This window comes from Rhinoderma darwinii, chromosome 5 (assembly GCF_050947455.1).
Source record: "Rhinoderma darwinii isolate aRhiDar2 chromosome 5, aRhiDar2.hap1, whole genome shotgun sequence".
Classification (NCBI taxonomy): Eukaryota; Metazoa; Chordata; class Amphibia; order Anura; family Rhinodermatidae; genus Rhinoderma; species Rhinoderma darwinii.
In genome coordinates this window covers 330,731,375-330,748,851 of record NC_134691.1, presented here as the reverse complement: position 1 = coordinate 330,748,851, position 17,477 = coordinate 330,731,375, and the positions used below count along the sequence as shown (strand labels likewise).

Here is a 17,477-nt window from a genome sequence, read left to right as displayed (position 1 = left end):
TAAGAATCATGGTTTAGCCCAAGATGAGTCACTTAACTTGCATAGACATGGAGTTACATACATTTAACTCTATATCTATGTAAATTTCTGGCTGCATGCTGCCACCACTAGGTGGAGCTGAGGAGCTTACTGTATACGGTTTTATTATTGAGTTCAATGTACAGTATAACCGTATGCAGTAAGGCAGGCAGAATATTATCATTTAAAGAGGACCGGTCACCTCTCCTGACTTGTCTGTTTTGGTAAATACTTGTATTCCTCATGAAATAACAATTCTGGCGCATCTTTCTTAGAATTCTGCCTTGTACCGTTCCTCTGTTATTCCTCCTAGAAATTGATGAATAAATTGACAACTGGGTGATACCATTCCTCTTGACAAAGGGGTGTGTCCCTACACAGTCTCACTCTGTCATCACTGATTGGACAGTGTCAGCCTGTGTAGGGACACACCCCTAGCTGGTAACACCCATTACATAAAGTGACATAAAGTAGGGGGCAGGGATTTATCTAGACTTCATGTCACTCATCCCAATGAAAAACATCAGAGACTGTGACTCGCTGGGAGAGAGTAGCAGAAAATACATGAAATGCTCCTCCTGAATAATACTATTTACATTATACTACAGCGGAGGGTGCAGAGGGCCCCCTAGTGGTCACCTTCATTAATAGCTTCTGAGATTCAGATGAATGAGTGGACACTCAGCCCTGTCAATGACCTACATCTATAATCCCGAGCTGACACAACCTCACACTATTATCTCAAAATTGTCCCCTATACTCCAGACAACCAATACAGTGTAGCATTATTTACCAATCTACTTATATCCAACACCTGGACAGGTGCCCGGCAGGAGCTGCCTTTATGGAACATATTCCCTTGTTAAGTTGGCAAGGTCTAAAGGGTCCTTTCTAATTTTTCCAAATGTTTGCTGACTGCAAAGCCTTTCCAGGCCATCCACATTTTACAGATATTTACAGAAAATGACCACTAGAGGTCAGCACTCAAGTTTTTCATGTCCGAGTTGCCCCTCTGCGGGTCCTGTTTTCACGGATCCCTAGAGTCTATCGAGGGATCCGTGAAAACGGAAGAAAATAGGACATGTTCTATTTTTCAACGGACCCTTTACACAGTCCGTTGAAACAACCATTGAAATACATGCGTCCATCTGAAGGCCGGTGTGTTAAGAGCCGTCGCCACGGACGTATATCACGGCCGTCTGAATTCAGCCGTATCTATCTTACTAGATATGAAACAACAAAATAATAACAGAAAGGAACTAGAATGAAGCGAACATCCAAAAATTTGTGAAAAATGAAAAAGACAATTTAATAGAATCAAGTTAAAAACTATAAACAAAAAAAACATGTGGCCCTCCAGAATTACCTACCCCACATAGGTGAAGAGCCCATACAATATATTAACCAGGCTTAAAAATAGTAAAAAAAATAATAATAATAATTGATGGAAAAAAAGGTTATTGTTGCCTGGACATATTATTTTATTTGCAGGTGGCGCTGATCATGCTTTTCTATAGTTGATGTCACATTATTGATATTTTGGCCGTGTCAGAATATGAATCCGGATGTAAACGTGTGATGGGACATCGCGATATACGTATGGTCCTAAATCAACAACACAAGCATATACTGTACAGGGCGGGAGTCCGGGGTCCTACCTTCCTCTCGAGGCTGTCCTCTCCATCGGTGGAGCTGACGCTGTCTCCTAACCTCGCTCTGGACGGTCTGTGTCTTTTGCTCTTGACTATGAGATGTGCCCGAGTTTTCAGCACTTTAGAGTCCAGCCGTTCTGTTTCCGGGACAGCTTCATTAAAGCCTGGAATATAAATATCTGGGAAATAAGTATGAAGATACGACAAAAAAATAATACAGTGACCCAGGGGACAAGCTACAGGCTCATGGGCCCCAGTGCAAAAGTTTCTCATGGGCCTCCCAACTTCTCTTCATGGCCAAAGAGACAGCTATCTATAGCACTACGACCCCTATAGCTATGGATAGGATTAAATACGGCAGCTTAGAAGACTGTATCACAAATAATAGGCTTAGCTACAGGGCTCAGCAGACAGTATCACACACAATAGGCTTAGATACAGGGCCCATCAGACAGTATCACACATGGTAGGCTTAGATACGGGGCCCAACAGACAGTATCACACATAGGCCCTGTATCTAAGCCTACTATGTGCTAGACTTAGATACAGGGCACAGCAGAAAGTATCACACATGGTGTGATACTGTCTAGGGGGCCCTAGAAGACAGTAATCTTGGCCCTGTATCTAAGCCTACCACATGGTAGACTTAGATACAGGGCCCCAGCAGGCAGAAATATAATCTTTTAATCCCTCCGCCACCCCCAGCGCTTTCAGGAACTTGCACAGGCTTTCCGTGACGTTCGCCTGGCCATGACCTGGGTGAGCGTCACTGTCTTTGTCCCCCCCCCCCCCCGGCACTTTCTGGGAGACAGGGGAGCCTCTCGATGTTCTACCCTGCAATCCTCCACTGTTGGACCCCTCGGCGGACGTCACGTCGGCGGGTCTACACAGTGGACAATGTGGTAAGGGGGTTCTGTGGGCCCCCTGGCTTAGGGGTCCGGTCGCACCGCTGCGTCCCCTATATATATGCCACTGCAATGACCATCTTCAATATTTATCTATCTCATATCTATCTATCTATCTATCTAATATCTATCTATCTATCTATCTCATATCTATCTATCTCATATCTATCTATCTCATATCTATCTATCTATCTATCTATCTATCTATCTATCTATCTATCTATCTATCTATCTATCTATCTCATATCTATCTATCTATCTATCTATCTATCTATCTATCTATCTATCTATCTCATATCTATCTATCTATCTATCTATCTATCTATCTATCTATCTATCTATCTATCTATCTATCTATCTATCTATCTATCTATCTATCTATCTATCTATCTATCTATCTATCTCATATCTATCTATCCTATCTATCTATCTCTCTCATATCTATCTCTCTCATATCTATCTCTCTCATATCTATCTCTCTCATATCTATCTATCTATCTATCTCATATCTATCTATCTATCTATCTATCTATCTATCTATCTATCTATCTATCTATCTATCTATCTATCTATCTATCTATCTATCTATCTATCTATCTATCTATCTATCTATCAGGGGGACTCATAGCAAAGATCAGATTGGGCCCGCTTGCTTGTTTGCTACAAATCTAGCTCCTCTGGAGAGGAAAGAGGATGGAACTATCGATCTGTCGGTCCATCCGTCCATCTGTCTATCTACCTATCTATCTATTGTATCCACGTCACAGCTGAGAGCAGGACTAGTTATGTACAGGTTTGCGGCCTGTGAATGTAAACAAGTGTTCTTATTCACTGACAGCAAACAAATACCTTGAAAATAGTGAGGAATTGAAACACAAAGTATATTACAAAGTTATAGAACATTTAATTTATGCAGTGATTCGAAGGGTTGTCACATCAGGACATAATGACATCATGGAGAGGGTCCCGAGGCAGCCGGTGCAGCTGATCGGTGCGGGGTCCATCCTACGGATAGGTCATCAGTTATCCGTGCCTGGACAACCCCTTTGAGGGCGCATGGTTCTTCACAGGTTAATTCTAGTTTCCATGAAGAATTGCCAGACCGTATATTGGTGAATTGTATAACTTTTCGTTATACATAGAGTAACATGTATCTGCTGACATTGGGATACCCTGTAACCTTCATCTCTCCAGGAACATTTTACATCATGTGAACATTGTCTCAGTATAATGTATCATTTCCACTTACCAAACACATCATCGTGATCTGCACTTTTCGCTGCGCCTTCTGAAACTGTGTACAGAGTTAGTAGTTAATGGTGTTAGCAAACACAAAATTGTTAAAAAGTTAGGAAAGATATTCAAGTATTTTCTAGAAGTGCCCAGAGACTACCATAAGGTTCACATAACGTCAGAGCTCTGGTTTGGCGGTATATGTTGGGAGGATTTCCCGACGTTTACCTCTGACGTATCCCACCGTATAGGCAAACAGTAGGATAAGTCGCCCACAGGACCCCATTGAAAAAACCCGTATACCACATGGTATTTTTTTTTTACTGTATACCATGGTTAGACTAGCGCAGTCTACTAGGCTATTCCATACCACAAAAAACATGGTATGCTGAATGCCGACACACTTTTGGCCTATGCCGGGTGAATGGGAGACTATGGATACATTTGGCGTACGTGTTGATAACCTTTCCGGCGCATTCGGTGAACGTACGGCTCTGACGTAATGTGAACAAAGCCTTACAGTTCTGATATAGAACAGATAAATAATGTCACTGGATATTCATTAGATCCTTCAACATTACAGGGACATTCTGGGTAAAACAGATACACTGTTTATGCCAAGTGTAGGGACTGAGGGGGTGGAGCATGACACCGAGATTCTCTCTTTAAAGGGAACCTGTCACCGGCATTTCACCTATTAAACCAGCAATACCTGGTGGTCGTCGGTGAAAAATCATTTTTATGTAGCCTATAATTATCTTGTAAGTCGGCTCTGTAGCTTTAGTATGCTATTTTTTTCGTGTTCCCGCGGCCAATCAGCATAAAAGAGTCATATCTTCTTTGGAAAAGAGTCATATCTTCATTCCTCCAGCCTTTCTGAGTTAGCCCCGCCTCCTTACATTTGATTGACAGCTCCTCGTCTCTCCCCCAGCACAAACGAAATCCCACGCTTGCGCATCGATGTCCTGTTCCGATGCGTGCGCACTATGGGACACCATAGCAGTAACTAGATTTGAGGCCCGTACGATGCAGGGAAGGGTCTAGGACCATACATGACGGGCTAATGCGTGCTATCCCGGACGAGATTTCAGCATTCAGGGCGGGCCAGTTTGAGGGGGTGGGTGGGTATAAGAAGAGGATCGAATGAGACTGCCGTATTATTACCATAAAAAGTGCAAAATATTTGCAGAGCGTTATTTACAGTCGGAGGAGGAGTTTAGGGTCGGGAATAACGGCAATGAACTTTTAACAGCAGCGCCAGCGAGGGGTGAGGAGAGTTCAATAGGTGAAATGCTGGTGACAGGTCCCCTTTAAAGTTGTTTGAGTCATGCTCCGCCCCTCACCCTACACAGACCTAACACAGTGTATACGTTTTACTTGGAGTATTCCTTTAACTAATTGTCCCATAAAAGAACTTCTTATCTGTAACAGTACTAATGATTTTGACTCCTAACCAGCATGATAAATGAAATAACACATAACGATTACACAATGATAAATAGTGATAGTTGAAAATATGAAAGAAAAGAAACACAATTAAAACAAAACGTAAAGGGGTTTCCAGGACTAGAAAAAAAAATAATCTGCTTTTTTTTCCCCAAACACAGCGCCACTCTTGTCCATGTGATGTTTGGTATTGCAGCTCACTTGAATAGAGCTGCAATACCAGACACAGTCTAATGTACAAGAGTGGCGCTGTTTATAATACTGGACAACCCTTTTTATGGATTCTAATTGACTGTTACCATTGATTTGAATGCTTCGTCCACCTTTGAATATCCTTTTACAGTTCATAAATATAGAGCTATATAAAAAGTTAAGTAACTTTGTGAATACATTGCACAAGCTATCCTGTTCTATATTATATTCCAGAGCTGCATTCACAATTTTGCTGGTAGTTATTGGAAAAAGTTCACACACATCTTACCATCTTAGCTGTTTCCGGAATGAAAATCACCAGAACAAGCTCTGTATAGGCACTGAATAGGAAGGAAATGCTGGGCGATTTCAGCTCTGAAGCCTGCAGAATTGTGACTTCAGCTGTGGAGTATAATACAGACTGTGACCCATACTCAGAACAAGACTAGTAAAGTAATGTATTTACAAAGTGAGTTAACTTTTTATGGAGTTTCATTTTATGGTGGTCAAAGGTCAATCTGGACAAATCTACTAAGCAGAGAGAATGAGAAATGGAGAGGGAGAAGGATGAGAGCGTGGAAGGAAGGGGGGGGGGACATGACAGCAAAAAAGGAAAAGATGAAGAGAAGAAAGAGACAGGTTGGTCAGATAGACTGGAGATTAATACAAGAAGAGATAAGGCAGGGAGAGAAGGAAGAGTGAGACAGGAAAGAGACTCCTGGTTAATACTAAGTTTAGAAGACTTGAGTGGCACAAGGCTCTTTGGATGCCATTTGAATCTTTATCTCTTCCTAATAGGGGCTTCAGTCAGGGGTGTAGTTTGGGGGGGGGGGGGGGGGGGAATGTAAGTGACAGGGCATGTGCCTCGGTTGCCACCAACCGGCCACTCTGGCTGAGGCCCCATGCACACGACCGTGCCCGTAAGCACAGTCGTCCATATAAATGGCATGCAATGTGAGTTCAATGGGCTTCCATTCCCAGCTATGTTGGGCACCCTCGGTGGCACTTCTGTAACTCTGGTTTTTAAACTACTTGGCTGACGGCCTAGATCCGGTGGTCACAGTTTCCAGACACCGGGGGTTATATCAGAAGTCTTTCCTTCTTTCAGTATAGCCACTCTCACCCGGCTATAAGGCTATGTTCACACGGAGTATTTTGCAGGAGGAATATCTGCCTCAAAATTCCGTTTGGAAGTTTAAGGCAGATTTTCCTCTCCCTGCACGCCGATTTTCGCAGAGTTTTTCGCAGCGTTTATCGCCCGCGGCCATTGAGCGCCGCGGGCATAAAACACCGCGAAATACGCTTTCTCTGCCTCCCATTGAAGTCAATGGGAGGTCAGAGGCGGAAACGCCCGAAGATAGGGCATGTCGCTTCTTTTTCCCGCGAGGCAGTTTTACTGCTTGCGGGAAAAAGACGCCGACGCCTCCCATTGAAATCAATGGGAGGAATTTTAGGGCCGTTTTTGACGAGTTTTGTGACGCGGTTTCCGCGTCAAAAAACTCCTCGAAATACTCCGTGTGAACATAGCCTTACCCTGCTTCATAGCCTCTTCTTTTAATACTGCCCTAGGTAGTTCAGGTTTTGGAAGAGCGTTTTTTAGATTTTTATTTAACTCCATATAAAAACAAAAAAACAAAAATATTGCAGTTTTCACACTGGCCACTAGAGAACTAAATAGGCTGACATTTCATGTTTTCCGCAGTGCAATTTTCAGCTTTGCTGTATAGACTAAGACAGAATGAGCAGAGTCATCTCATCATTAGAGGATGGCATCAGCAGAATTATCTCATTATCAGGGGGGAGGGTGGAGACAGCAGTCATCTAATAATAATTTTATGCCAGATCTATCGTACTGCTGGAGGCCTAGATAAGGCAGGTTAGCAACACTATACACACAGATAAGGCTCTGTATGCAGCTCTCCTGTTACTCCCTGGTCTTTAGGGGAAGGGCTCTACTCCATCTCATCCTGGAGACTATCAAAGTCTATTGACACTTCTGTATTAACTCCCATTCATTGCAGCTGCCATAAAGCACACATGGCATATGGAGGTCATAGATAGGCAGGTCTCAGACCACATTGTCAGTAAGGTCATAGAAAAAGGGAAGGATCATGTCCATTACTCATAATATGTTGGAACATCTCCTTGTGTGACATTTATTGCTGGAGATTCTTATGACCTGATCACAAAATTAGACAAAACATAGAATCCAAAACTGCTCCAGAAGGACGAAAATGTTCTCTCTTGTGCCACCTATTGGTGACTACCCTGTAAGTCAGTGTCCGACCCTTTCTAGATCCTTAAAACATAACTCAAGTTAATAGCAAAATCAGAGACACACATCTGTATACAGAAGTTGCTCCTCATCAGTACAGAGTAGGGTTCTGGTTGGCTGGGTGAGATGGCTTTGAAGCAGCTCTCGGAAGGTAATTCCGGTAGGGAGTCTTAAGGGCATTAGATCTCCGCAAAGTTTGGTTAATAACTTAAAGGGGTTTTCCTATAATCAATATTTATCACCTATCCACAGGATAAGTGATAAACATCTGATCGGTGGAGGTCCAACAGCCGGGACACGCACCGATCACGAGAATCGGCTTACCTTGCCGTTCCCTGGAGCAACATAGGACTGAATCAGTGGCAGAGCATGCGCAGTACCACTCCATACATATGGGGCTCCCAGGTACGTCGCCCATAAATCCTGGCCGAACGGAGGGTCTAATGATCCGAGCTATCAGCATCATAGGGATCTGTCATGCCGTTAGTTTGGGTCATTAAGCGTCATCTAAAGTCCTAATAAGAGCGCTCATATTATATTCGTACGACCTAGAGCAATGTTCACACTTTGATCTTTGGAATATCTCACCATGACGGATAATAAAGGATAACATATGGATGTAACAGAATTGGTTTGTGCCCTTATTTTATCTGTTTTTGTTTTGGTAAATTATTAAATAGAGCCAATCACAAGGGGAGATAATGGTGGTTTTATATTGAGAAAATCGTATCACGTAATATTGCAATCAACTTTGGAGACCTTGCCTTAGAAAAAATCAAGAAATTCGCACAAATCCAAAAACCAGTAGAAAACCAAGGCTCAATGATGCACGTAGGGAGTGAAGGCTAGACCGTCTGCTCCGATCCCACGGTAGAGTTACTGTAGCGCAAATTGCTGAAAAAGTTACTGCTGGCTATGATAGAAAGGTGTCAGAACACGCAGAACATCGCAGCTTGCTGTATTTTGTATTTCTATATTGTAGCTGCAGACTGGTCAGTGTCCATGTTGACCCCTGTCCATCACCAAAAGCGCTTACAATGGGCATGTGAGCATCAGAACTGGAGCATGGAGTAATGGAAAGAGGCCTGGTCTCATAAATCACGTGTTGTTTTTTTTTTTACATCATGTGGACGGCCGGGTGATTGTGCGTTGCTTACCTGGGGAACAGCTGGCACTAGGATTCACTATGGGAAGAAGACAAGTTGGCGGAGGCAGTGTGATGCTCTGGGGATTGTTCTGCTGGGAAACCTTGGCTCCTGGCATTTAGTGGGTGGACCGTCCCTTTAAACAATAAAATTCTGGCTGCCTGCAGTTACCACTAGAGGGAGCATAAGAGCTTATTGAAGACAGATTTATTTTTGAGCTGCATGAATCTAGATGCAGAAATCTCCCCCTAGTGGCTGCTGCAGCCTTTTCAAAATGTTTTATCATTTACTGCTATGGTTGTGTGAAGGAAAGCAGAAAATACAAGCCCTGAGAAGATACTAAGAAATCAAAGAGCAATTTTTTTTTGGTGTCATTTTGGCCCACTGCTGAGTGCAATAAGTTCTGCAACCCTCTAATACACCTTTGTGTATCAATTCCTCTGGATTTGCAAGATCTCTGCTTGCCGTAAGTGAAAAACTAACCTGATCTAGTCTTGATCATACAGCTGATTTGTTTGTTACAATATATGTATAGGTCAGAATGAACAGCCTAGAGTCCAGGACAAGAGATGTTTCTAGTGTTTGGCAGAAACATATCCTCCTGTTTTCAATTTGTACAAATGCCCCCCCCCCCTCGGTGCAGGGTCTGAGGGGCGGAGCCTGACACAAGGATTCTCTCTTTGGAGTTCTTTGAACCCCTGGGTCATGCTCCGCCCCCTCAGTTTTTGCACTACACATAATACATTGTTTCTGTTTTGTATGGAGTGTCCCTTTTCTTTTTTTTCCAATAGAGCATTTTGTATGTGGACCAAGATATTGTTAAACTTACCTGTGATGGTTTAAGACACTGTGATGGTTTAAGACGTTATATTTGCATAAACTGTGCATCTCATTAGCGGTTCACAATAAAATTGTGCAACCATCTGACCTGTTAAAGATAGATGACTATAGACATACAGTAGACTGTAATTGCACCATTTTACTGGTGTCAGTCATCCTCTGCTAAGAGCGTTTTTGGAGATTAGGAAAAAAGTTTTGTTTTTTTTCTGAAACTTCGCCCCTCTTGATCTTACACCCCTGCTGACTCACTATTGAAGCCTTAGGCTTCGTTCACATCCGCACTAGGGCTCCGTTCCGACTGAGCTTTCCGTCGGAACGGAGCCCTGACAGACACAAACCATAGGTTTCCGTTACCATCACCATTGATTTCAATGGTGACGGAACCGGGCCAATGGTTTTCTTTTGTCTCTGTTGTGCAAGGGTTCCGTCGTTTAGACGGAATCAATACCGTAGTCGACTACGCTATTGATTCCGTCAAAACGATGGAACCTTTGCACAACGGAAACCATTGGCACCGGAAACCATCACCTATGGTTTCTGTTAGGGCTCCGTTCCAACGGAAAGCTGCCCGACGGAACGGAGCTCTAGCGCAGTTGTGAACGAAGCCTTAGAAGGAGAAAGATTCAGCCTGTACATAAAAAACCCTGAGGCCTCATTTACACGAGCGTGTGCGTTTTGCGCGCGCAAAAAACGCAGCGTTTTGCGTGCGCAAAAGGCACTTGACAGCTCCGTGTGTCATCCGTGTATGATGCGCGGCTGCGTGATTTTCGCGCAGCCGCCATCATAGAGATGAGGCTAATCGACGTCAGTCACTGTCCAGGGTGCTGAAAGAGTTAACTGATCGGCAGTAACTCTTTCAGCACCCTCGACAGTGCATTCCGATCACCATATCGAGTAACCTGTTGAAAAAAAAAAGAGGTTCGTACTTACCGAGAACTTCCCGGCCGTTGCCTTGGTGACGCGTCCTTGGTGACGCGCCTCTCTTGACATCTGGCCCCACCTCCCTGGATGCCGCGGCAGTCCATGTGACCACTGCAGCCTGTGCTTGGCTTGTGATTGGCTGCAGCTGTCACTTGGACTGAATTGTCATCCCGGGAGGTCAGACTGGAGGAAGAAGCCGGGAGTTATCGGCAAGTCAGAACTTTTTTTTTTTTTACACGTTCACGTATATTGGGATCGGAAGTCACTGTCCAGGGTGCTGAAACAGTTTAACTCTTTCAGCACCCTGCACAGTGACTGTCTCCTGCCGGGTTCGGTCAAAACGAGTTTGGCCGAACCCGGTAAAGGTCGGTTCGCTCATGTGTAAGACACTCCGATCGGATGTTTGTAAACAGAAAAGCACGTGGTGCTTTTCTGTTTACATTCAGTTTGACAGCTATTGCGCGAATCACGCAGTTCGCACGGAAGTGCTTCCGTGCGACCTTCGTGGTTTTCACGCACCCATTGACTTCAATGGGTGCGTGATGCGCGAAAAACTCAGAATTTTAGAACATGTCGTGAGTTTTACGCAACGCACTCGCGCTGCGCAAAATTCACGCATCGTCTGCACTGCCCCATAGAGTAATATAGGTGCGTTGCCGACACGCGTGAAAAGCACGCGCGTATATTACGCTCGTGTAAATGAGGCCTAAAAGTAAACTGGAAAGTCATCCTTAAAGGGGACCTGTCAGATTATACATGATCTTCTATCTGTGATCAGCATGTTTAACAGCAGGAGGAGATGATCAGATTGATCTATCGCTTTGTGGGAAAATATTCAGTATAACTTGAAATTAATTGATTCAAATCCCCGTTAACTCTGACCTTATGAGTCCAGTGGGCGGTCCCTGTGTGAGGGAGCATACACAGATAGCTGTCAATCATTAAGTAAGACCACCTACTGGACTCATAAGCCCAATTTATTATATTACAAGGTGAACTGGATCTTTTTACACAAAGCTTTATATCTAGCTGCTCTATAACATGCTAACTAGTGATAAGAAAGCATGTTTAATGTGATAGGTTTGCTTTAACAGGCTTGTACGGGTCCAGTAATACGGCACTAAAACAGTGCCACTCCTCTCCGCATGTTGTGTCTGGTATTGCAGCTCAACATCCGGACAGGAGTGGCACTGTTTTTGGAAGAAAGCAGCAATATTTTACTAATCCTGGACAGCCCCTTTAATGGGGATCTTCGCTGTTGGTAATTTTTTAGGGCTAAAGTAAGCAATCCGATCCTCTATGTAGGTTTCTTCAGTACTTCTATACCGTTATGGGAAATATAGAAGTAACGTGTTATTGTAACTCCTATGAAGGTATGGATACGAATCCAAGAGAAATCAGGAAGTCTGACAGCGAGGGGGGAATAGTCTGATAACTGAGGATACGCCATCAATGTCTGATCTTTGGTGATGAGACCAATGCGACACATGCCACTAGAGCAAAGTGGAAGCAGCACTAGGAATCGCCGTACCCGAGCTTCTTCTGGCTCTACCTCAGTCGATGGTCAAGTGAAAAATAAAACGGGCGGCGCTGACAGGAGCAGAGGGGAGGCAGCCCTTTCTTGGTGCCGCTGCCACTTTGTTCTAGAGGTTGCAGCCTCATATCGTAGATCAGACATTGATGGAATATCCTAGCGACAGGCCATTAATGTCTTAGGGCTCGTCCACACCTAGCGGAATTGTTGCGTATTTTCTATCGTGGGTGACATTTAACAAATCTCATCCACAGGCTGCGTAAAATTTTCGAGCAGAAATTGACCTGTGGTGCGTATTTTTCGTACCACAGCATGTCAATTCCTGCTGCGGAAAGTGGACAGAATTGTTACGTTTTTAAAATGTCCCCATCTCCCAACATTGGGAAAAACGCAGCAATTTCTGCACCATTTTCTGCAGTAAAAAAATCAGGAAATGGTGCAGTTTTTCCGTAGCGGAAATCCTGATAGTTTCTGCGGAATTGCTGCAAAAATTTTCTGCAGGAATTCCGTAACATGCGGACAAGCCCTTAATCTGCTTCTGCCCCATACATGCCATTTTATTGACGGAATCAAAACTATTACAAATGTACTCCATAATTATTTTATTTTTTTACCATCTCATAAAATAATGGCCTTTCACTAGGATATGCCATCACTTTATGAGATGGTATTACCCCTTTAAAGGGTATGTCCACTTATGCAACCAGTTTATATTGCTCCAATGCACCTACAATAAAAAGTAAAGCCACTTTGAATAGTCTTGATTCAAAATATTCTACCGTTTTTTGTCTACAGCTCCTATACAGACCTATGTGTCTCCATGGTTCCAGACTACAAACAAACCCTGTGTAGTCTGATCCTGCAGTCATATTCACTTCCACCTGCCCTGCTCCTTGCTAAGTTACTTCACCCCCCACCGCCTCCTCCTGATAAAAAGAGAGTGGGAGGTGAGTAACACGTGACTGCTGGATTAGACTACACAATGTTCTTTTGGAGTCTGGAACATGGAGACACATAGATCTGCATAGGAGCTGTATACACAAAAGGGATGGATATTTTTAATTAAGACTACTTGCAAAGTTTCTTCATTTTAGATGTATTGGAGGAATAAAACAAATATTGCAAAATTGTACACATCCTTTACATCGAGATATTTCGCCTTTCAACCTCCCAGTTCATGAAAAGTTACATCCTAAGAAATAGTAGGGAATAGTTTTCAGTGAAAATGTGTTGAGTGACGGAATGACATCCTTTCAGATAGTGTTTGAATTGTAATAAAAGGTGAATTTGATAAAAATGTAAATATCTAAAAAAAAATCATGAGAAAATGGTCCGAAATAAAAAAAGAAAATGTCCATGATCTCAATGGCCAAGGCCCTATGAATGAAAATGAATTCACTCATTCCTCTTTCATCGTCATTGTGGAATGGGCATGAGCGCTTGATTCAAAATGGAATCAACGAGCCTTATAAACATTTTTTTTTTCAATATCTTTATTGCAAAAGTTAACGCCCCTCTGACTAACCACCTCAAGACATGATTTCAAAATATGGCAAACGACGTACGAAACAGGATTTATGGCGTAACGGTCAAACATTTTTAACATTTGGCATGACATCACAGATTTGTGGTTAAACAGGAAATGCAAAATAAACTTTTTTTTTACCACTTTCCATAGAAAATGAAAATCAAGATATCTTAAGGGTCATTGTGACGGACAGTTACATATTCTTGAATTTTTTTTAGCTTATAAGGGTTGTCCCCGCATGGAACTGATGACCTATCCACAGGATGGGTGATCAGTTTATGATCGGTGGGGGTTCGACACCCGGACACTGCACCGATCAGCTGCTCCGGCTGCCGGATGTTATGAAGGGTATGCAGTGTTCAGAGCCGGAAGCAGATGGCTCAGACTACGGCATAGTGGACGTGCTGCAGAACTGATTCACTTGAATAGAAGAAGTACTGCAGCTCGGCCACTATTCCGTGACCGGAGCCATCAGCTTCCGGCAAGGACATCTGGTACCCAGAGGCAGCCAGAGCAGTGTCGGACCCCCACCGATCATATACTGATGACCTATCCTGTGGATAGGTCATCAGTTGTCTGTGCATGGACAACCCCTTTAAGTCACTAAATCTCAGTTTCAATCAATAATGTAAATGTTGTAGTCTTTTAAAAAAAACAAAACATAAAAGATTGAAATGTAATGAGTTTCTCCTTTTTTTTTTTAGGTGATTATGGGCATCCCCTTTCCCCCAAATGGGCCCATTTATTGCTTACAACCCAGATTACAGGGGAGGTTGTTTTAGTATAAGTTTTGTCATACAAGACCGCTGAATACCCATCAGTTCTGGAGCTATAAACTCTAGATTTGTGTGATACATATGTGATTATTAACGTATTACATTGCTATATTATCTGGCATCAACTTCTTCAATTTGCGTGAGTTGATAAGTAACCTGAGGGTTCTAGGGTGTGGATCTTAGCTGCCGATTGTTGCTTCAGATCGTGCCGAGATTTCCTGTTTTGAGTTAGACAGAAAGAGCAGCTTCATTCAGTGTTTGGACACAGAGTTGTTCACCTGGCTGTGAGTGAATTACTCGTAAAATACATAACTAAACCCAGATTATTTTAGATGGGGCTTAGAGTAGTTAATGTGCATAAGTATATGCAGGGGGATATTTTGATTTTATGGATAAAAAGTTAAAGGGGTTCTCCGCTTTGAACAATTTCTTCTTGTTAGAAGGGTCCCTTGACAATCAGCTAATAACAAAGTGTCCCCTGCTGGGACCCCCAGCGATCAACTGTAATCTGTGGGGAATCCTGACAGTAAGTGTCCAATTTCCCTGCAGCGCCACCACAGGAGAAATATAACACTACACAGTGCCCATTCTAAATCAACAGGCTGTCTGAGTAATGCAGGACAGGACAGGTCCTCCAGAGCAAGAGACGCTCTCTGTAATCGCTCCCCACTCTGGTGAGATGAGGATCCTGAACAGAGGACCCCCCCTTTATTAACTCAGAATTCCCTAATAGGGTGTATGGAAATGGATTCTCTGAGCTAGACACCCCTTTACAGAATATATTTTGGGACATGAATCTGATTTGTGTGAAATCTGTCTATGGTTAGCTTTTATCTGGTCCTACTTCATTATCTAGCAAGTTTTTTGCTGCAACCAGAATCAACATGCCTGCCCGTATAAAAAGCACATGTTGTGTCACAGTGAACACACTTGAGTTATTTAAAGAAGCACTGCGTCGATTTTTTTTTTTTGCACCGTTTTTTTATGGGCAGCTGTGTCATGTGATCTCAGTTTGACTACCAGAATACACCATGCTCTCATGTGTAGATAGGAGGTAATTTCTCCTGTGTGGCTGACTTCGTGTGAACTACAAGATTACATCATCACGATTAAATCCCTCCTGGCAGCTCTGGGACCCTTCCCCATCCAGCTTCTTCCTCCTTGTTTCTCTGTATATCCCTTAATGCATATAGGCTGATGAAGAGATAATTTCTGCCCTATCTAAGGGAGCAGGGGCGCAGTGATATAATAGGTGAGTCCAAACAATGATTAGCTGCAGAGTTATAAAACTCCCCTGACTGACACTGTCTATACTATCTGTGAGTGCTGAGTGTATTTCTATGAGATGCTGCTCCTCACTGTCTCCTGCTTGTAAGGACTGACATGAAGAAACTGATCAAATGCAGGAGGCAGAGGAGACAGGCTGAAGCTGCATCACATAGGAATATACTGGACGATGCAGTGTGAGGACAGCAGTTCTATGTTACTAATCTGTTACTTGCTGCACTTGGATAGGACTCAGAGCAGAGCAAGTGCAGTGTGATGAGACTCCACCCCCTCTCCAAAGCCAGAAGCATCATGGGAAATGTAGGCTGCATTAGGGGAACCATATCAGAGGGGAAGAAGGGACCAAGATGGTAGACAACCCATAAATGGCACCTTAACAAAAACAGGTATACACTAGACATACACAAGAGCCTCTACATTATTCTTTAATAATAGCCCATGCTGCACTTTACAGGGCTAAAAAAAAAATTTCTGGAGTGCTTCTACAAATGTACCATACATACTGGAGTATATGGATAAGTATTCAAGTGTCCTTCTGCCTGTGTGTCTCCATTGGTTTCAAAACTACAACTCCCAAAATGCCCTGACAAGACAAATGGTCTCAGAGGTGTAGGGCAGTCACTTCCTGTTCTATGAGGATTAACAGGCATGTGATCAGCATTAGCTTTGAACTAATCAACAGCCAAATAATTATATCTGCTTAATAAACCAAAAAATGGTGAAAACTATAAAAGAGAATGTTTTTGGAAATATTGAGTTTACTAATTTGTCCAGTTTAGGTGATTATGTTCCCAATCAAACAGGATGATCAAGGCTTCGTAATTAACTTCCGAATCAATGACCATGTTCTGTTATAATGGGGACTGGGATTGAAAATCAAAAAGGCAGGTACTGTAGGTGGGTGGTAGCTAATATTATTGTACATTTTTTGCTTTGGAAAACACATTATCCATGCCTTGCTCATTTTCTGCCATCTGTGCCCGGTCTTCACGCTGTTCTCATAATCTCCTATATGTCATAACAGTTCTACCAACAAACAAAACCAAGCAACGATGGTGACACAGTCATAACTATTTCCTTGGGAAGAAACCAAACATCTAGTAGCTTCACCTTCCACTTCTCGATTAGCACAAGACAAATCAATGGGGACAATTCTGGATGGCGATGCCAATGTGCCGTTCTCATAGACTCCCCAAAAATTCCCCAAAGACGTAACAAAAGACAAAGCGTAAATCAAAGTATCTGTTCTCTACTTCCTACAACTTATCTTTGCTGGCAGAGGACGATAGACGCATCATGGTAGCGACCAATTTCCTACGAGTCTACGGGATTCTCCCTGCTCTCTTATCCATATCAGGCCCAGTGGGATTAGTTCTGGGTCTTATTTTATTAATTTACCTTTTGTAAAGGGGCCAAGGACCACCACGTGTCCCACTGAAAGCTGAGGGTCTATTAGATGCTCGCAGATCTCAGTGGCATGGAGGGGCCTGATTCTTCCTTTATCTATGACAGAACATCGAGGGCATTCAGAACCTCGGAAACCCTTTCTACATGGCCAGATTTAAAGGGGAAATCCATTAATTGTAAGAGACGTGTCAGCAGATCCCCTTTATGTCCACGAGCTTGGACCGCTATAGGGCTTTCCAAACAAAGGATCATTCGTGTGGTAAAAACGACATGTTAACTTTATTCTGTGGGTCAATACGACTACGGCAATATTTTTTA

At 43.0% G+C, this 17,477-nt stretch overlaps 1 protein-coding gene across 2 annotated transcripts in view; it reads right to left on the bottom strand.

Annotated features, from left to right (window-relative positions):
- PPP1R9A (protein phosphatase 1 regulatory subunit 9A) overlaps positions 1-17,477 on the bottom strand; it is a 187,466-nt gene that overhangs the window by 11,249 nt on the left and 158,740 nt on the right. Inside the window, exons 12-13 of one of the 2 annotated variants that reach the window (XM_075827733.1) lie at positions 3,825-3,869; positions 1,677-1,834 (exon numbers count right to left, since the gene is read on the bottom strand). In XM_075827733.1, the coding sequence (XP_075683848.1) occupies positions 1,677-1,834; positions 3,825-3,869 (203 nt within the window). The remainder of the gene's footprint in view (positions 1-1,676; positions 1,835-3,824; positions 3,870-17,477) is intronic. The other variant, XM_075827734.1, reaches the window with a different exon arrangement.